General features: G+C 46.1%; 1 protein-coding gene across 3 annotated transcripts in view; it reads left to right on the forward strand.

The window, feature by feature from the left end:
- Positions 1-18,105, forward strand: part of LOC147609458 (protein SAWADEE HOMEODOMAIN HOMOLOG 2-like) — a 91,594-nt gene that overhangs the window by 44,050 nt on the left and 29,439 nt on the right. For all 3 annotated transcript variants that reach the window (XM_086787730.1, XM_086787731.1, XM_086787732.1), the window contains 3 exons: positions 10,804-10,855; positions 11,741-11,884; positions 12,059-12,178. In XM_086787730.1, coding sequence (XP_086643856.1) covers positions 10,804-10,855; positions 11,741-11,884; positions 12,059-12,178 — 316 coding nt within the window. The remainder of the gene's footprint in view (positions 1-10,803; positions 10,856-11,740; positions 11,885-12,058; positions 12,179-18,105) is intronic.

An 18,105-nucleotide genomic window follows, 5' to 3' on the forward strand; every position in this document is an offset into this window, starting at 1 on the left:
CAGTCCTCAAAGCTGGCCAATTAAGTATTGCTTCCACCTTTGCTGGATCCATACGGACTCCATGACCAGAGACAATATGCCCCAAGAAATGTATATCCTGCAAGAAAAACTCACTCTTCTTGCCATTAACCACCAACCTATGGTTTCTGAGTTCTGCAAACACAATGGCCAAATGCCTTCTATGCTCTTCCTCAGTTTGTGAATGCACAATCATATCATCAAAGAATGTGCCCACAAACTCTCTATGAGGTCTGAAAATCCTGTCCATCATTCTGTTAAATGTGGCAGGCGCATTTGTCAAACCAAAGGGCATAACCAAGAACTCATACAACCCAAATGTGGTTCGGAATGCTGTCTTATGCACATCCTCGAGTCTAATGCGTATCTGATGATACCCGCTTTTCAAGTCAATACGACTAAAAACTGTGGAGCCCTGTAAGCGGTCCAAGATGTCATCGATCCTCGGTATGGGGAATCGATTCTTGATGGTATTCTTATTCAGCGCCCTGTAATCTATACACATGCGCCAAGAACCATCCTTCTTCTGCACTAAGAGCACAGGTGAGCAAAAGGGTGATGAGCTAGGCTGAATCAACCCCTTATTCAATAGCTCCTGCACCTGACTCATAATCTCTTCCTGTTGGGCTGCACTAACACGATACGGCGGTCTATTCGGTGGAGTACTACCAGGAATCAGATCTATGGCATGATCTTCTGGCCTCTCAGGAGGTAATTCTCCTGGCAATGACTCGGAAAAACAGTCTTGAAACTCACTTAAGAAATCAGCCCTGTCCTTATCTAACATTGACAAATTAGACTTAGACTCATCATCCCGTGCATCCTTTACATAAATCAAGTACGCGGAAAGATGCTTTTTCATTACTGATGAAATCGCCGAAGCGGATACAATAGGAACAGATTCCCCTTTGAGTTTTACATCCAATACATGCTCTTTCTCTCTATGAGTCAGAGTAATTTTCCTATTGTAAGTATCCACCACCGCATGTACCCTGTGGCACCATGGCATCCCCAACAAAACATCACAGCCATCCAAAGGCATGATGAAGAACTCCTCGCTGTCCACATAACCCTGTAAATGAAGCCGAAGCTTCCCAATGATAGGAGTAACGGGTTCTGCATACCCTGGACAAGCCATATTAGCCTCATGTAACGGCCCCATCTCCTTTGCGCGAATCCCCAATCGGCCAGCCAAATCTGGTGAAATGAAGTTGGCTCTAGCACCTGTATCAAAGAAGATCAAGGCATTCTGATCTCTCACTTTGCCCCATGCCCTGCACAACTCTGTAGCTTCACCACTTAGCTGCTCCCCCACAAGATCAGGAACTAAGCCTGCAGAAGGCTTTGGTTTCTTTGGCTTGGGCTCTCCTTTATTGTCAGGATCCTTCTTGGACGTTCTTTTGGGACAATTGAATGACATATGCCCCTCTTCAGTATAGTAAAAACACTTTTGAGCATCTCTCAAAGCCTGTCTTTCCTCAGAAGTCCTCTTGGGCATTGGCAACTTCTTATACTTTGTCTCTGTAGACCCTTTAGCATCACGAGAAGCATGCCCAAATTTTTCAGCTTTCTTGCCCAATTTCTTACTGCCTTTAAACCCAGATGAACCACCTGTGAGTAACGCATTAGCTGTCATAGCATTTTCAATCATCTGTGACATGTTCGTTACTCTTGTCTTTATACAATAATCTCGTACCTCCTTGGGCAGCCCACAACAATACTTCTCTACCTGCTCAGATAATGGCACGGCACGATAAGAAGTCACTGGGAGTAGAGCTTCCCAAAACTTCTTGTTATAATCCTCCAAACTATCACACTTTGAAGCATCCAGCTTGTGCCATGCTGTCATAACATCCACCTCAAATGTAGATGTGAGCCATACGGAAGAGAAAACCTGTTTGAATTGGACCCATGTGGTGGGTGCTATGCCCTGCAAAAGAAGAGTAGACCACCACTGCAAAGCATTGCCCTTGAGAAAAGTGGCAGCTTTCCTCACCTTCGAGGACTCTGTGTAATTCCCACCAGAAAAAGCAGCATCAAACTGCTGTAAAAAGGTAAGTGCCTTCAATTTATCCTTGGCTCCACTGAAAGTGTCAAACTTCACTGCAGCTCCCCCTTCTTTGTAATCCTTCGCCTTGCCCATAGGCGTTAGATTATCATATGGAAGTGGTTTTGTGAGATTGCTGCCCCCAACATTCATACCCATCATTGGGTCAACATTTCCCATTCCAACACCAGGCATACCATACATCCCAGCCATGTTTCCAAACATTCCATGCTGCATACCTGGCTGCATGCCACCAAACATATTGCCTTGCATCCCAGGTTGCATGCTTCCAAACACATTTCCTTGCATACCGGACTGCATACCACCATACATATTCCCTTGCATGCCAGGCTGAAAATTGGCTCCAAAAGGCCCATACATACCCATGCCTCCCTGAGGATAACCCCCAGTCATGGATTGGAACACCGAGCCACCACCAAAGTACCCTGGATGCATGTTCTGCTGAGGAATAGGTGGCTGTCCATAGAAGGAACTCTGTGGGTTAGCACCAAAAGCATGCTGCATATTCGGAAACTGTGCAGGAGATGGATCCTGTGGAGTGGTACCACTATGACCTTGAGGAAGATTCTTTGAACGAACCTTCTTCTTCTTTTTCTGGGGCTCTGTGCGGGGCTCTGTGCGAGATCTCAAAAATTCAGCAAATCTCTCACTCTGTGTGAGCTGCATAAAAGTATCCATAACACTAGCCAAGCGATCTTTGAACCGAGCATCATCATCCTCTTTACCATGCACATCTTCTGGCTGTGTTACATCCTCATAAGGCTCAACATCTGCAGCCTGTTCTCCTGCAAAAATATCCTCAGATACATCTCTTTCAGGAGAAGACTCTTGCTCTTCTTCTTCATGATAGAAGTACTCTTCCTCTGTATCAGACATGATTGCTGAACTTTCAGCGATGGCTTTCTCCAAAGCAACCACGGGCATAACTCAAGAGCATGATACATCTTCTCAGCTCAAACATACATATGCTGTTCAATCTCTGTCTTAATCCCTTGTCAATCTGCTTTACTCCTCCTCTCACAAGGAGCCAGATAACACAAACCTGCAGCAGACATCAAGCATCAGCTTGATTTTGGTCGCCTGAATTTGAGAAAACAGGCCTGTCCAGCACCTGTCCAGCACCTGTTAACACCTCTGCAGCAACTGTACCTTCTGTACCTTGCTGCCCGTACACTGTACGGCAGCTGTACAATGTGTACTTGCTGGAAAACAGTCTGTACAGCCTGTACAGGGCTTCTGCGCAGCCAAACTAGCAGCAGTTCTGTGCGCCGCCAGCAACAGAGGAGAAAGAGAGAGAGAGAGTGTGCCCAGTTCTGGCCGTACAGTGCTGTACGGCTGATTCTACTCAGAAAAACAGCTACAGCCACAGCAAATCAGTCGCCTCCTCCTTTCTCTTGAGCTTTTCCACGCTAGTACTCAAGCGCATGAGGGCTTCTCCACTTTTGCTACACGACTCCCCAAAAAGGGAAGAGAGAGAGAGAAGAGAGAGAAAACTCCTCCCCAATTTAATCCCTAGGGCCCCAACTTAATAAGTTCCTAGGGCCACTAAGGCCTAGGGGCAAACTCCAATAAACATTAAAATTTAATGTTTCTAGTTCCCCCCTTCACACCTAGGGATGTCCACACATCTTAAACACTGTCCGGGCACCCCCCATGTGAATCATAAAATATTCTGACTTTGCAACCACCATGCCCACACTTGTCCTGCTCCATTTTCACAGGGCCATGACAGTCTCTCTGCATATGTCTGCCAGGTCTGAGGATCGGTAATAGGTGTGGGAGGACGGGGCTCTCTGAGTCTCCTCCAAGTAGCAGCAGCATCTATGCTCATGAGCATGTGATATGTGTCCTAGTACTGAGCCTCCTCATAAGCTCGCCGCTTACAGCGGGTGAGTATGCATCCTCCTGCCTGCCTGCCTGCCTGGGTGATCTCCCCCGAGCCCTCTGCACTCGGAGATTGCGGTAAAGGTTTCTGCACTCATCATCATACCATCGGTTCTGGGGCATGCTCCCAGATGTAGGTGGCTGTCCTGTCTGAATGTGGTATGGGAAACTCCTCGCGGCTGCGGAGTGCAGTACATGTGAGAGCTGGGAGGTGAGCATAGCCATGGGTGCCGATGGGTCTAAGGCAAATAGCTGATCATGAACATGATAGTCATACACGTCGGCTAGGTCCTGGGTGAAGTGGAAAATAGTGCGTGGTGGCTGTATGATGGGTGGGTGGGTTGGTCTTCAGTAAGCTCCTCAAAGTGAGGGATAGATATGTATGATCCGCCCCAATGGGGCATGGTGGTACGGTAAAGTGAGACACCATATCTCAAAGCTGCGTACATCATGCACAGTCCTCAAAGCTGGCCAATTAAGTATTGCTTCCACCTTTGCTGGATCCATACGGACTCCATGACCAGAGACAATATGCCCCAAGAAATGTATATCCTGCAAGAAAAACTCACTCTTCTTGCCATTAACCACCAACCTATGGTTTCTGAGTTCTGCAAACACAATGGCCAAATGCCTTCTATGCTCTTCCTCAGTTTGTGAATGCACAATCATATCATCAAAGAATGTGCCCACAAACTCTCTATGAGGTCTGAAAATCCTGTCCATCATTCTGTTAAATGTGGCAGGCGCATTTGTCAAACCAAAGGGCATAACCAAGAACTCATACAACCCAAATGTGGTTCGGAATGCTGTCTTATGCACATCCTCGAGTCTAATGCGTATCTGATGATACCCGCTTTTCAAGTCAATACGACTAAAAACTGTGGAGCCCTGTAAGCGGTCCAAGATGTCATCGATCCTCGGTATGGGGAATCGATTCTTGATGGTATTCTTATTCAGCGCCCTGTAATCTATACACATGCGCCAAGAACCATCCTTCTTCTGCACTAAGAGCACAGGTGAGCAAAAGGGTGATGAGCTAGGCTGAATCAACCCCTTATTCAATAGCTCCTGCACCTGACTCATAATCTCTTCCTGTTGGGCTGCACTAACACGATACGGCGGTCTATTCGGTGGAGTACTACCAGGAATCAGATCTATGGCATGATCTTCTGGCCTCTCAGGAGGTAATTCTCCTGGCAATGACTCGGAAAAACAGTCTTGAAACTCACTTAAGAAATCAGCCCTGTCCTTATCTAACATTGACAAATTAGACTTAGACTCATCATCCCGTGCATCCTTTACATAAATCAAGTACGCGGAAAGATGCTTTTTCATTACTGATGAAATCGCCGAAGCGGATACAATAGGAACAGATTCCCCTTTGAGTTTTACATCCAATACATGCTCTTTCTCTCTATGAGTCAGAGTAATTTTCCTATTGTAAGTATCCACCACCGCATGTACCCTGTGGCACCATGGCATCCCCAACAAAACATCACAGCCATCCAAAGGCATGATGAAGAACTCCTCGCTGTCCACATAACCCTGTAAATGAAGCCGAAGCTTCCCAATGATAGGAGTAACGGGTTCTGCATACCCTGGACAAGCCATATTAGCCTCATGTAACGGCCCCATCTCCTTTGCGCGAATCCCCAATCGGCCAGCCAAATCTGGTGAAATGAAGTTGGCTCTAGCACCTGTATCAAAGAAGATCAAGGCATTCTGATCTCTCACTTTGCCCCATGCCCTGCACAACTCTGTAGCTTCACCACTTAGCTGCTCCCCCACAAGATCAGGAACTAAGCCTGCAGAAGGCTTTGGTTTCTTTGGCTTGGGCTCTCCTTTATTGTCAGGATCCTTCTTGGACGTTCTTTTGGGACAATTGAATGACATATGCCCCTCTTCAGTATAGTAAAAACACTTTTGAGCATCTCTCAAAGCCTGTCTTTCCTCAGAAGTCCTCTTGGGCATTGGCAACTTCTTATACTTTGTCTCTGTAGACCCTTTAGCATCACGAGAAGCATGCCCAAATTTTTCAGCTTTCTTGCCCAATTTCTTACTGCCTTTAAACCCAGATGAACCACCTGTGAGTAACGCATTAGCTGTCATAGCATTTTCAATCATCTGTGACATGTTCGTTACTCTTGTCTTTATACAATAATCTCGTACCTCCTTGGGCAGCCCACAACAATACTTCTCTACCTGCTCAGATAATGGCACGGCACGATAAGAAGTCACTGGGAGTAGAGCTTCCCAAAACTTCTTGTTATAATCCTCCAAACTATCACACTTTGAAGCATCCAGCTTGTGCCATGCTGTCATAACATCCACCTCAAATGTAGATGTGAGCCATACGGAAGAGAAAACCTGTTTGAATTGGACCCATGTGGTGGGTGCTATGCCCTGCAAAAGAAGAGTAGACCACCACTGCAAAGCATTGCCCTTGAGAAAAGTGGCAGCTTTCCTCACCTTCGAGGACTCTGTGTAATTCCCACCAGAAAAAGCAGCATCAAACTGCTGTAAAAAGGTAAGTGCCTTCAATTTATCCTTGGCTCCACTGAAAGTGTCAAACTTCACTGCAGCTCCCCCTTCTTTGTAATCCTTCGCCTTGCCCATAGGCGTTAGATTATCATATGGAAGTGGTTTTGTGAGATTGCTGCCCCCAACATTCATACCCATCATTGGGTCAACATTTCCCATTCCAACACCAGGCATACCATACATCCCAGCCATGTTTCCAAACATTCCATGCTGCATACCTGGCTGCATGCCACCAAACATATTGCCTTGCATCCCAGGTTGCATGCTTCCAAACACATTTCCTTGCATACCGGACTGCATACCACCATACATATTCCCTTGCATGCCAGGCTGAAAATTGGCTCCAAAAGGCCCATACATACCCATGCCTCCCTGAGGATAACCCCCAGTCATGGATTGGAACACCGAGCCACCACCAAAGTACCCTGGATGCATGTTCTGCTGAGGAATAGGTGGCTGTCCATAGAAGGAACTCTGTGGGTTAGCACCAAAAGCATGCTGCATATTCGGAAACTGTGCAGGAGATGGATCCTGTGGAGTGGTACCACTATGACCTTGAGGAAGATTCTTTGAACGAACCTTCTTCTTCTTTTTCTGGGGCTCTGTGCGGGGCTCTGTGCGAGATCTCAAAAATTCAGCAAATCTCTCACTCTGTGTGAGCTGCATAAAAGTATCCATAACACTAGCCAAGCGATCTTTGAACCGAGCATCATCATCCTCTTTACCATGCACATCTTCTGGCTGTGTTACATCCTCATAAGGCTCAACATCTGCAGCCTGTTCTCCTGCAAAAATATCCTCAGATACATCTCTTTCAAGAGAAGACTCTTGCTCTTCTTCTTCATGATAGAAGTACTCTTCCTCTGTATCAGACATGATTGCTGAACTTTCAGCGATGGCTTTCTCCAAAGCAACCACGGGCATAACTCAAGAGCATGATACATCTTCTCAGCTCAAACATACATATGCTGTTCAATCTCTGTCTTAATCCCTTGTCAATCTGCTTTACTCCTCCTCTCACAAGGAGCCAGATAACACAAACCTGCAGCAGACATCAAGCATCAGCTTGATTTTGGTCGCCTGAATTTGAGAAAACAGGCCTGTCCAGCACCTGTCCAGCACCTGTTAACACCTCTGCAGCAACTGTACCTTCTGTACCTTGCTGCCCGTACACTGTACGGCAGCTGTACAATGTGTACTTGCTGGAAAACAGTCTGTACAGCCTGTACAGGGCTTCTGCGCAGCCAAACTAGCAGCAGTTCTGTGCGCCGCCAGCAACAGAGGAGAAAGAGAGAGAGAGAGTGTGCCCAGTTCTGGCCGTACAGTGCTGTACGGCTGATTCTACTCAGAAAAACAGCTACAGCCACAGCAAATCAGTCGCCTCCTCCTTTCTCTTGAGCTTTTCCACGCTAGTACTCAAGCGCATGAGGGCTTCTCCACTTTTGCTACACGACTCCCCAAAAAGGGAAGAGAGAGAGAGAAGAGAGAGAAAACTCCTCCCCAATTTAATCCCTAGGGCCCCAACTTAATAAGTTCCTAGGGCCACTAAGGCCTAGGGGCAAACTCCAATAAACATTAAAATTTAATGTTTCTAGTTCCCCCCTTCACACCTAGGGATGTCCACACATCTTAAACACTGTCCGGGCACCCCCCATGTGAATCATAAAATATTCTGACTCTGCAACCACCATGCCCACACTTGTCCTGCTCCATTTTCACAGGGCCATGACAGTCTCTCTGCATATGTCTGCCAGGTCTGAGGATCGGTAATAGGTGTGGGAGGACGGGGCTCTCTGAGTCTCCTCCAAGTAGCAGCAGCATCTATGCTCATGAGCATGTGATATGTGTCCTAGTACTGAGCCTCCTCATAAGCTCGCCGCTTACAGCGGGTGAGTATGCATCCTCCTGCCTGCCTGCCTGCCTGGGTGATCTCCCCCGAGCCCTCTGCACTCGGAGATTGCGGTAAAGGTTTCTGCACTCATCATCATACCATCGGTTCTGGGGCATGCTCCCAGATGTAGGTGGCTGTCCTGTCTGAATGTGGTATGGGAAACTCCTCGCGGCTGCGGAGTGCAGTACATGTGAGAGCTGGGAGGTGAGCATAGCCATGGGTGCCGATGGGTCTAAGGCAAATAGCTGATCATGAACATGATAGTCATACACGTCGGCTAGGTCCTGGGTGAAGTGGAAAATAGTGCGTGGTGGCTGTATGATGGGTGGGTGGGTTGGTCTTCAGTAAGCTCCTCAAAGTGAGGGATAGATATGTATGATCCGCCCCAATGGGGCATGGTGGTACGGTAAAGTGAGACACCATATCTGCTGCCTCCCGGGATCCCATCACATAGTCCACTGTACTGCTGCCACCCCCCACTGGAAAGCAAGTCAACCCACCTGAATCTGGCCATTGAGTCATCCCGTTATAAATAACGAGATGGTGTCGGGCCCCAATCTCCAGCAAATGTTGCCTATATCCAGTGCTGTCAGCTCCTTCGTCAGCGGAGATCCGAGTGGTCCCTATATCCTCTGTAGCTAGCGGCTCTAGTCTCAAGGGATCCTCAAAGTCATAGATCTCGCACTGTCTGCTCTGGGTCCGTGCATTGAAGTCCCCCATCAAGAAGACTTCTCCCAGTGTCGAATAGTGTGAGATCTCCTCAGATAAGACAGAGTATGGAGACTCACTAGCCTCTCCTCCACCCTGCTCCTCGGTGGTGGCAAACCGGGACCCCTTCGGAGGAAAGTAGCAAAGGGCGATATAAATCCATCTGGTCTCCGAGAGGCGTAAGCTAATCCACATGTATCTCGCCTCCGAGTCTCGTGCTACGACTCGAACATGCTCATGTAACCCATGTCTGAAAAGCACTACAATACCTCCTGAACCTTGGGAGGTGGCTTGTCTCATCCCCTGTCGGTGAGCTGACTCCCACTGATAACCCTCAACCCGTGGTAAGCCCCTCTCTGGGCTCTCATGTGTCTGTGTCATCAAGACGATATCCCGGCCCTCCATCACCTCCTCAAGTCTCCCTGGATGTGTCCATAGGGCTCCATTACAGTTCTAGACTGCTATGTGTATCTCTTTGTCTTCATGTTGTTTCCTCTGTGTCTCATAGGCCAGATGGCGCTACTCGACCCTCTTCCCATCAATGTAGATGTGACCATCCCTATCATGTGCCTTCTTCCCTTCTTTGCGTGCTGCCTTGATCTTCGGCATGCATAATCTTCTGAAGGCGTTGGAAGAAGACATTCCCTTGGGAAATCCATGAAGACAGACACCCCCCCCCCCCCCCCCCCCCTTCCATTTGAGGAAAAAGTGGTGACGGGGGTGGAGAGGATCTGGAGAACTTGGTTGAATACATGCTAATCAATACACTTAAATACACCAAGATTTAATGGACAACATGCTGAATACAAGAAGTAATTTTCTGAATTGACAAGAGACGCACAATGAGTTGGAACGGCCGGCCCCTCCCTCAAATAAAGTACAGGGTATATGAACATGGAGTCCTGCTCCTCCCTCTTGCTACTTGCTTCCATATTTAAGCATCAAAGCTTACCAATTGCAAGTAGAGTCGATGACAGCGGAAGTCTTCACAATGAAAGCGTTTGGAGTGTTGAAATCTTCAATCTTTCGCAATCCTTTGCGACAAAAGTCTTCAAGAGGATGAAGGGAACCTTGGGAAAACTTTCCCTATGGTTCAACTTGAAAAAGGAAGGCTGAAATTAGGGTTTTCAGCAAAAGACCAGAAATTACAGCAAATATAAGAGCTGTATTGTTGAATTTCAGTCATTGGTAGTGTGTGGGAGAGTGAACACCACCTTGAAACACTCTTGGAAGCTTGGAAAATACACTAGCAAGCTTGGATATGGAATTGAGGAGGAGAAAGTGCGGAAAATACAGCCAAAAGGCCTCATGAAAAGAGGTGCCTACTTCTAGAGAGAGAGGGAAGAGAGATGGTGAGATGTCCACCCTAGGTGCTAGGTGGGAGGACAAGTACCTACCTTGCTGTTTGGTGGTGTGCTATAGTTAGAACTAGGAGAAGGATCTATGTGCCTTGACCTACCATGCTGTCTGATGGCATGTTGCTTAGCCTGATCAGTGCTTCTAATGCTGCCCCACCATTTTTAAAGGCATATGAATGCTGTCTGTACATGGAATGAAGTGGGTATTCTGCAGCATGATGTAGAGCGTACTCATTTGTAATGATGGAAAATGGAACAGGTTTTCTTTGATGGTCCTCCTTTGCATTTGCTTTCTTAAAAAAAAAATCATTCACAAGTTTTGATTGTACTTGCAGGTATGACGTGGATTCATTTTCGGGACACAGAATGCTTGAATCTGGTGATCCGGTGAGTGAGAATGTGGAGTAACAGCAACCGGTTACAGACATGCTTGCTCTTTTTAGGCTTTTTCTCCTACCTATTGGTTGCTGGTGTGTGGTTTCTGTCCTCCTCCTCCTTACACCCCCTTAGTGTGTCGAGTTCTTAAGGAACAGAATGCTTGAATCTGGTGATCTGGTGAGTGAGAATGTGGAGTAACAGCAACTGGTTACAGACATATGCTTGCTCTTTTTAGGCTTTTTCCCCTACCTATTGGTTGCTTGTGTGTGGTTTCTGTCCTCCTCCTCCTTACACCCCCTTAGTGTGTTGAGTTCTTAAGGAACAGCCACCATGCCCTCTCTGCTCCATCTTCTCAGGCCACCTCAGTTCTTAGTGCCAGAACAATGTGGGAAGTCAGTAACAGCTGACATGTCAATCTGGCTGCAATAGCATGGCAAAGTTTTCCCATATGTGGGCTGCCAGGTGAGAAAGCCTCACTGCCAAAGTCTGATAATTTTTCCCTGCTTCCCTTGGCCTTTTACTGGTTCCAAATGCTCTTGTAAACTTGTTCTTGTAGGAATCTTGAACGCTTCCAGTACTCTTACAGGGAGTGGAACTTTCTCTAGGATTGTGTATTCCTGCAACCCTAGGATCTACCCGATTGTTGTTGTCCTCTTATGGCTATCTGTTCTCTCCCTCTGGGGTTCACATCAGGGCATAACGATTCTGTCTAACCTAGCGCTGTTCGAGTATGCTTCTACGCACCCAGTTCGAAGCATGATGCATGCAGCACTTCGTCTTGGTTTTCTTGATAATACTCTTGATGGGATACACAATTACAGACATGCATGCAATTGAGAAAATTAGCCTGTGATGTTTGTTCTGATATCCTAGTAACAAGATCTGTGGCTGCAGGAAGTAAGAGTGCGTTTTGCTGGCTTTGGTCCAGAGGAGGATGAATGGGTCAATGTGAGAACTGGTGTTCGCCAGAGGTCCTTGCCTTGCGAAGCAGCAGAGTGCGTAGCGGTTCTTCCTGGTGACCTCATTCTTTGTTTCCAGGTATGCTTAGTGGCTAAGCTTCTTTTAGTATCTGTAATGATCCTCGTGGCTTGAGTTGAGGAACTCGTGTTACTATAAAGAGCTCTACATGAGTCTGTAAGAGAATGGGTGTTGTTGTATGGACTTCAATTGTTTGAAATCGCACCGACTTTTAGAGCTTTTTTTGAAACAAAGGAGGGGAGTGAGCAAGCGCTCTACTTTGATGCTCGTATCAAAGAGGTTGAAAGGCGGAGGCATGATGTTAGAGGATGTCGGTGCCGGTTTTTGGTGCAGTATGACCATGATGGTGTTGTGGTATGTACTCTTTTTCCCCTTTTTTGTGAGAGAAATTACACACATCCGTGAGCATGTTCTCAATCTTTGTTGTCCTTCTTCTTAATCTCTTGGTCTCTGTTTGTATTTGGTTTCCATTTGTATTGCAAAACTCAAAACTAGTAGTAAGACGTTGTACAGGTTATGGTCGCTCTGTATGTGGCTGTAGTAGATGAGTCATCAAGGTTATTATTGAGCTGAAGGTAGCTCAGAGCTACACAGATGGCTCTGTGATGCTAAGGATAAATTGGTTTAGATAGACGTGCATAGTAGAGACACCATCATCTTGAAGTCATAGCAATTCAGTCTCACCAGGAACCTGACAGGTGTGCCTCGGTATTCCCATATGTCAATTGTTCATGTGTGTGTGTGTGTGGAGTCTCCCACATAGAGGTGCCGTATGTGTTGCCCCGGTAGTCCCATGTGCCAAGTCAATAGATGATTCAAGTGTTCTTTATAATATCTTGCTCAATGTGAGTGTGAACATGTATTGTCGGGATTCGGAGTCTCGTGTGTGTGTGTGTGTGGTATTTCCAAGCTAAGTAGTGTGAACAGGGTTCTAGCTTTGTGTGCCAGTGTGAAAGGGGTTGTGTGCCAGCGTGAACATGTTTGGTTTGGTAGGTGGTTAGGTCTGTACTACATCTATGATGTCAGTGATCCTATCACTGACATCATCAGTGATGTCTATGTGTGAGAAGACAAGGCATCCTTTGCCTATAAAATGAGGCTTGTACTTTGCAATCACGATGAATCAACTTCAGCATTTGCCTCCACATTGTCTCCGTCTCTCTGACTCTCTCACCCTCTCTCCATGTGACTTTTACATGGTATCAGAGCTGGAGACGACGATCCTGAATGAGGATCTCGTGGAGATGTGAAGCTCATGCTGCGCCTTGTTGCCCATCACATTGCTCCTGGCGATTGCTCTTCATCGATATCCTGCCCACAATTGACTTGCTGCCCAGATCTGAAGCATGACCATGGGATCTCCTCCAGCCGACTGCCCAACCAGATCTGCCGCCATTCTTTGTGGAAATTCTGCCCCGCATTTTTTCAGTTGCAATGCTGCTATCCATGACTGATTCGACTCAGTTTGAAGTGATTTCACTTCCTATTTGGTGAAATACACCTGCTGCAGCTAGTTTTACTAGCATCTTTGTGAAGCATTTCTGATGGCTGGTCTGTTCCTCTTTCTCTTCTTTTATCATCGACAAATGCACTAGCCAGTGATTGGCCGTTTTACTTCTCTTGCTCGTGATGGCTCTATCCGCATCTTCTCTTCCCATGTAGCTATTTTGGCCTGGGGATAGCTGACTCACTTATACATCACATTGATTTCAAATCGTCAGGTCACCAAATCTGGAGTAAGCTCGAAGGAATTTTTGGTAACAAGATTACCAATTTGAAGGTATTCTTAAAACTTAAGTTTTACGAGCTTAAAATGTCTGAAAGTGATAAACTCAGTGATCACTTGGCTGCGATGTGTTCTATTATAAATCAGCTCACTAGTCTTAAAAGCGATCCAGATGATGAGGACAAAATGGCAGTCCTCATTAAGAGCATGAAGGATGTAACACGATTCCAGTCTTCTCTGGAAGTACTCCGCGTTGCATCAACCACATTCGAAGCCATGGTGGCCTTACTGCTGGAGAAAGATCGCAGAAATATGGATGAAACCTCTAGCAAGGATGAATCCATGGATACGGCACTGCCGGAGAAAGATCGCAGAAATATGGATGAAACCTCTAGCAAGGATGAATCCATGGATACGGCCCTTGCATCCTCTTCAAAGTGGAGAGAGAGAAAGAGAATCCAATGCCGTTACTGCAAGAGGTTTGGTCACAAAGAAGCTTTCTGTTTCAAGAAGAAAGTAAAGGAGCAGCAAGAGCACCATGCTAACCTTGTAGCAGAAGGTGAAGAAGAAGAATCCAACATCAACACCTTTGAAGCTAATGCTTGCACTATTCAGGATCTTCATCTTCAGGATGAAGATTATGTTTTCTGATTTCTCTATTCTGAGTATGAGTGTCAATAAGTAAGGGTTCTCTGCCCTGGGTAGTCCCCCTAAAATGGTTGTTTTTTTTTGTGTGTGTGTGTGTGTGTGTGTGTGTTATGTAATAAGCCTTGGATCTATGAAAGGCTCTAGAGTTGTCCTCTACCCAGTTATGAGCTATGGGGGGTGACTAAGTGATGATATCAGCTGTTGGTCGCAAGCTGATTGAGGGGATTGCTATGACACAGGAGGTGTGGACAGCAAGGCCCGCTCTTTGTGGTATTGCAATGGAGTTGGAGATTGATTATCTCTTTGCGTGTTGGGCCTCACCACCTTTTGCGACGAAGGGGGGTTTGTTGGGTATTTCGGAGCTAAGTAGTGTGAACAGGGTTCTAGCTTTGTGTGTCAGTGTGAAAGGGGTTGTGGCTTAGTAGGTGTGCCAGCGTGAACATGTTTGGTTTGGTAGGTGGTTAGGTGTGTACTACATCATCTATGATGTCAGTGTGATTCCTATCACTGACATCATCAGTGATGTCTATGTGTGAGAAGACAAGGTATCCTCTGCCTATAAAATGAGGCTTGTACTCTGCAATCACGATGAATCAACTTCAGCATTTGTCTCTGCATTGCCTCTGTCTCTCTGACTCTCTCATCCTCTCTCCATGTGACTTTTACAGTGTGTCCTCGTGTGTGAGAACCCCTGTTCTTGTGTGTGTGAATAACCCCTAAAAGGGTTATTGTTACACACCCTTATAAGTGGATAAGATAAGTGTGCCGTGTGGCATACACTTATTAGAGTGTGATATTTGTATGAGTCCAAAGATGAGGCTGCAAGCCTACAAAAGCATGAGTACACATCACTTCTATCACTTCAATCAATCACATCATTGAGTTTTGCAATACTTTATCTTTGAGCATTCTCTGACATGGTTTGGAGCATCATTATCCTCTATGAGTCCGTCACTGGATGAGCGAGAGCCCCAGGAGGTACATCATAGGAGATTTCTCACATCATTGAGTTGTGCAATACTTTATCTTTGAGCATTCTCTGACATGGTTTGGAGCATCATTATCCTCTATGAGTCCGTCATTGGATGAGCGAGAGCCCCAGGAGTACATCACAGGAGATTTCCAGCACTATTGGGGTGAAACAGGGCTGCCCTCTATCACCCACTCTTTTCGGCCTCTACATTGATGAGATCTCGAGCTTTATTGACGGATTAGGCAAGGCTGGTCCCACACTGGTAGGCATATTGATCCCCATACTAGTTTATGCAGATGACATCGTCCTTCTCTCAAACTCAGCCGAGGGGCTTTAGAGACAGTTGGATGCCTTACAGGACTTTTGCACTCAGCGGGATCTCTCTGTTAACCTTGGTAAAACCAAGGTAATGGTCTTCAATACCTCTCGCCCCTTCACATCCAGATTAAGATTCACATATAGAGGGGATCCTATGGAGATTGTCTCATCCTATGTCTACCTTGGTCACTTTCAGTGGCCCACTCTTCACTATGCTTCTCGCAACACATGCCAGAGTGACACGGGGATATGCAGTCTTGAGCTTACTTGAGAGGCAATGCTTCCAGGCACATTTCCAGGAGCCCAGGGTGAAGGGCTAGCTTTTTGACACCCTGGTCACACCAGCCTTGATGTATGGAGTAGCCTTCTTGGGGCCAGATTTATCCGATGAGAATTGGCAGCGAGTTGAGAGGCCCCCAGGTCATGATGTTCTCCCATACGATCCGCAGCAAACCATCAGTCCCTGTCTTGTGCACAGAGTGCATCTACCGTGTGCAGCACGCACACGAGTAGCTTCGAGGCTTGGGGTAGCTTGGAGCTAGGCATAGCGTGCGCTTAAAAAAACTCAGCGTGGGAGTTTTTTTTTTCAAAAACTAATGTGAGCTTAAAAAAACCAGCGTTGGCTTCCAAAATTCAGCACGGGAGTTCTTGTGAAGGCTTCTTGCACCATCTTGGGATCGCAACACTTTTTTTTTCTCTCTTCCTTTGGCGGCCAACTCTCCTTCACGCTACCCAAACCCTTTGTGCATGGGTTATCTCTTAGATTTCGAGAGCTTTTGCTTTCTCTTTGCCTCTCCTCCTTTGGGATGTTGACCCACGAATCAGAGAGGGAGCATGTTTCCGAATACGAAGACCCTTCGGCTCCTGAGGTCGTTGACGGCGATCTTTTCAAAGATTTTGTGACTAAATCTGATTTTTGGGAGTTTAAAGTTACTTTCGAGGCTTCTTTTGCAGAGCACCAGGCACAGGTCGTTGTGCAGATGCAGACTTTGTAAAATTCCATCTCTTTACTGACCACTATCCTGTCTACTCTCTCGAGCATAGATACCTTGGCATCTTGTTTAGGTCCCAACATCACTCCGGAGCAAAAGCAACGTACCAAGGAGATAGTGGACACATGGCTACATAAGCGGCAGGTTCACTTTCAGTTTCATCCATATGGCGGTGACAAAAAGATTCAGTTAGCAGCAGGTTTCCTCTCGGGCAAGGCTTGCTCTGGTGGAAAGAACTCAGACCTAAACCGACAACCTGGGTGTAGTTTAAAGCAGTCTTCAAGAAGGAGTTCCTCAAGGAGGAGGATGACTATGACGTAGTTGCTCAATTTATCAGTTTGACCATGACCTAGCAGAACCTCACTTATGAGGTCTACCTCCAAAAATTTAGAGGCTTGTAGATGAAAGCTACAAAGATGGATTCTACTACTCTATTGGGTTTCTTCGTAGCAGGATTATCCGACTCGTACCATTTTACAGGTCAAGAATAACAAGCGCAAAACTTTGGACGAGGCCATTCACTCTGCAGCAGGGGAACAAGCACAAAAGGAAGTTCTCTGCACCGATGACTAGCACGACAGAAGAAAGTCTTTGGACCAACCTTCGAAGAATTCTAACTCGACTCCAGCAAAGAAAAACCGTCTCCTCAAGGCTTTGAAGCTCAAGAAGGAAGGACGTTACTTCATCTGCGAAGAAAAAGAACACATGCGTAACAAGTGTCCGAAAAAGAAGGGTGCCAAGACAAATGCAGGACCCAAGACGAAGATAGCCAACCAGTTGTCTTTGAGAGATACTTCAATCAATGTGCTTTATCGCCCTAGTTCATGTTCCGATTGTTTGTTCAACTCTAAGATTTTCGGCTTGCATGATCTTTTCAGAGTTTATGGAGAAATGAACGTCTATAGAATACACATTCTATTGGACCCCGGAAGCTCACACAACTTTGTCAATTACAAACTTGTGCAGAAATTGGATGTGGACACGATGCCTAGCAATCATACCTACGAGGTACGCCTACTTGCGAGTCGGCAAGTGTGGGATCGAAAGGTGGAGAAGCTACCAATCCGGATTTAGAACTACAGAGATATTTTGGAGTACTATGTTATGCATCTAGAGTATGTAGACTTGCTATTAGGGATCGAGGGGTTTAAGATCCTTAAGGTCTAGATAGATCGGTCTAGTTAGTTTTTTTTCTTTTGAACATAGGAACACCCAGTTTTGTATTCAAGGTGATTGTATACATCCCTCTCAGGGACCTCTTGTAAATACAATTGATTTTCAAAATATAATGGATTGTTCTTTGTATACCGCTTTCCATTGTGTCTTGATTTCACTTTCTTTATTTCTTGTACATGCTATGGATGTTAATGAATTAAATGTGTTTGAAAGCAAAGAATTAAAGACGTTACTTGACTCGTTTCAAGATGTATTTTCTAAGGAGTTGCCTTCGGGTTTACCATACGAAAGGGCAGTGGATCATCGTATTGATCTAGTCCCTGGTGCTCAACGTGTTAGCATTCCGTCTTACAGGATGAGCCAAGCTGAGGAAGATGAGTTGGCCAAACAACTTGCAGATTATTTGAGGGTGGACCAGATCCGTACAAGTAAATCACCTTCGGGTGCG

Source organism: Cibotium barometz, chromosome 51 (assembly GCF_041138505.1).
Source record: "Cibotium barometz isolate CiBa-2024 chromosome 51, ASM4113850v1, whole genome shotgun sequence".
Lineage (NCBI taxonomy): Eukaryota > Viridiplantae > Streptophyta > Polypodiopsida > Cyatheales > Cibotiaceae > Cibotium > Cibotium barometz.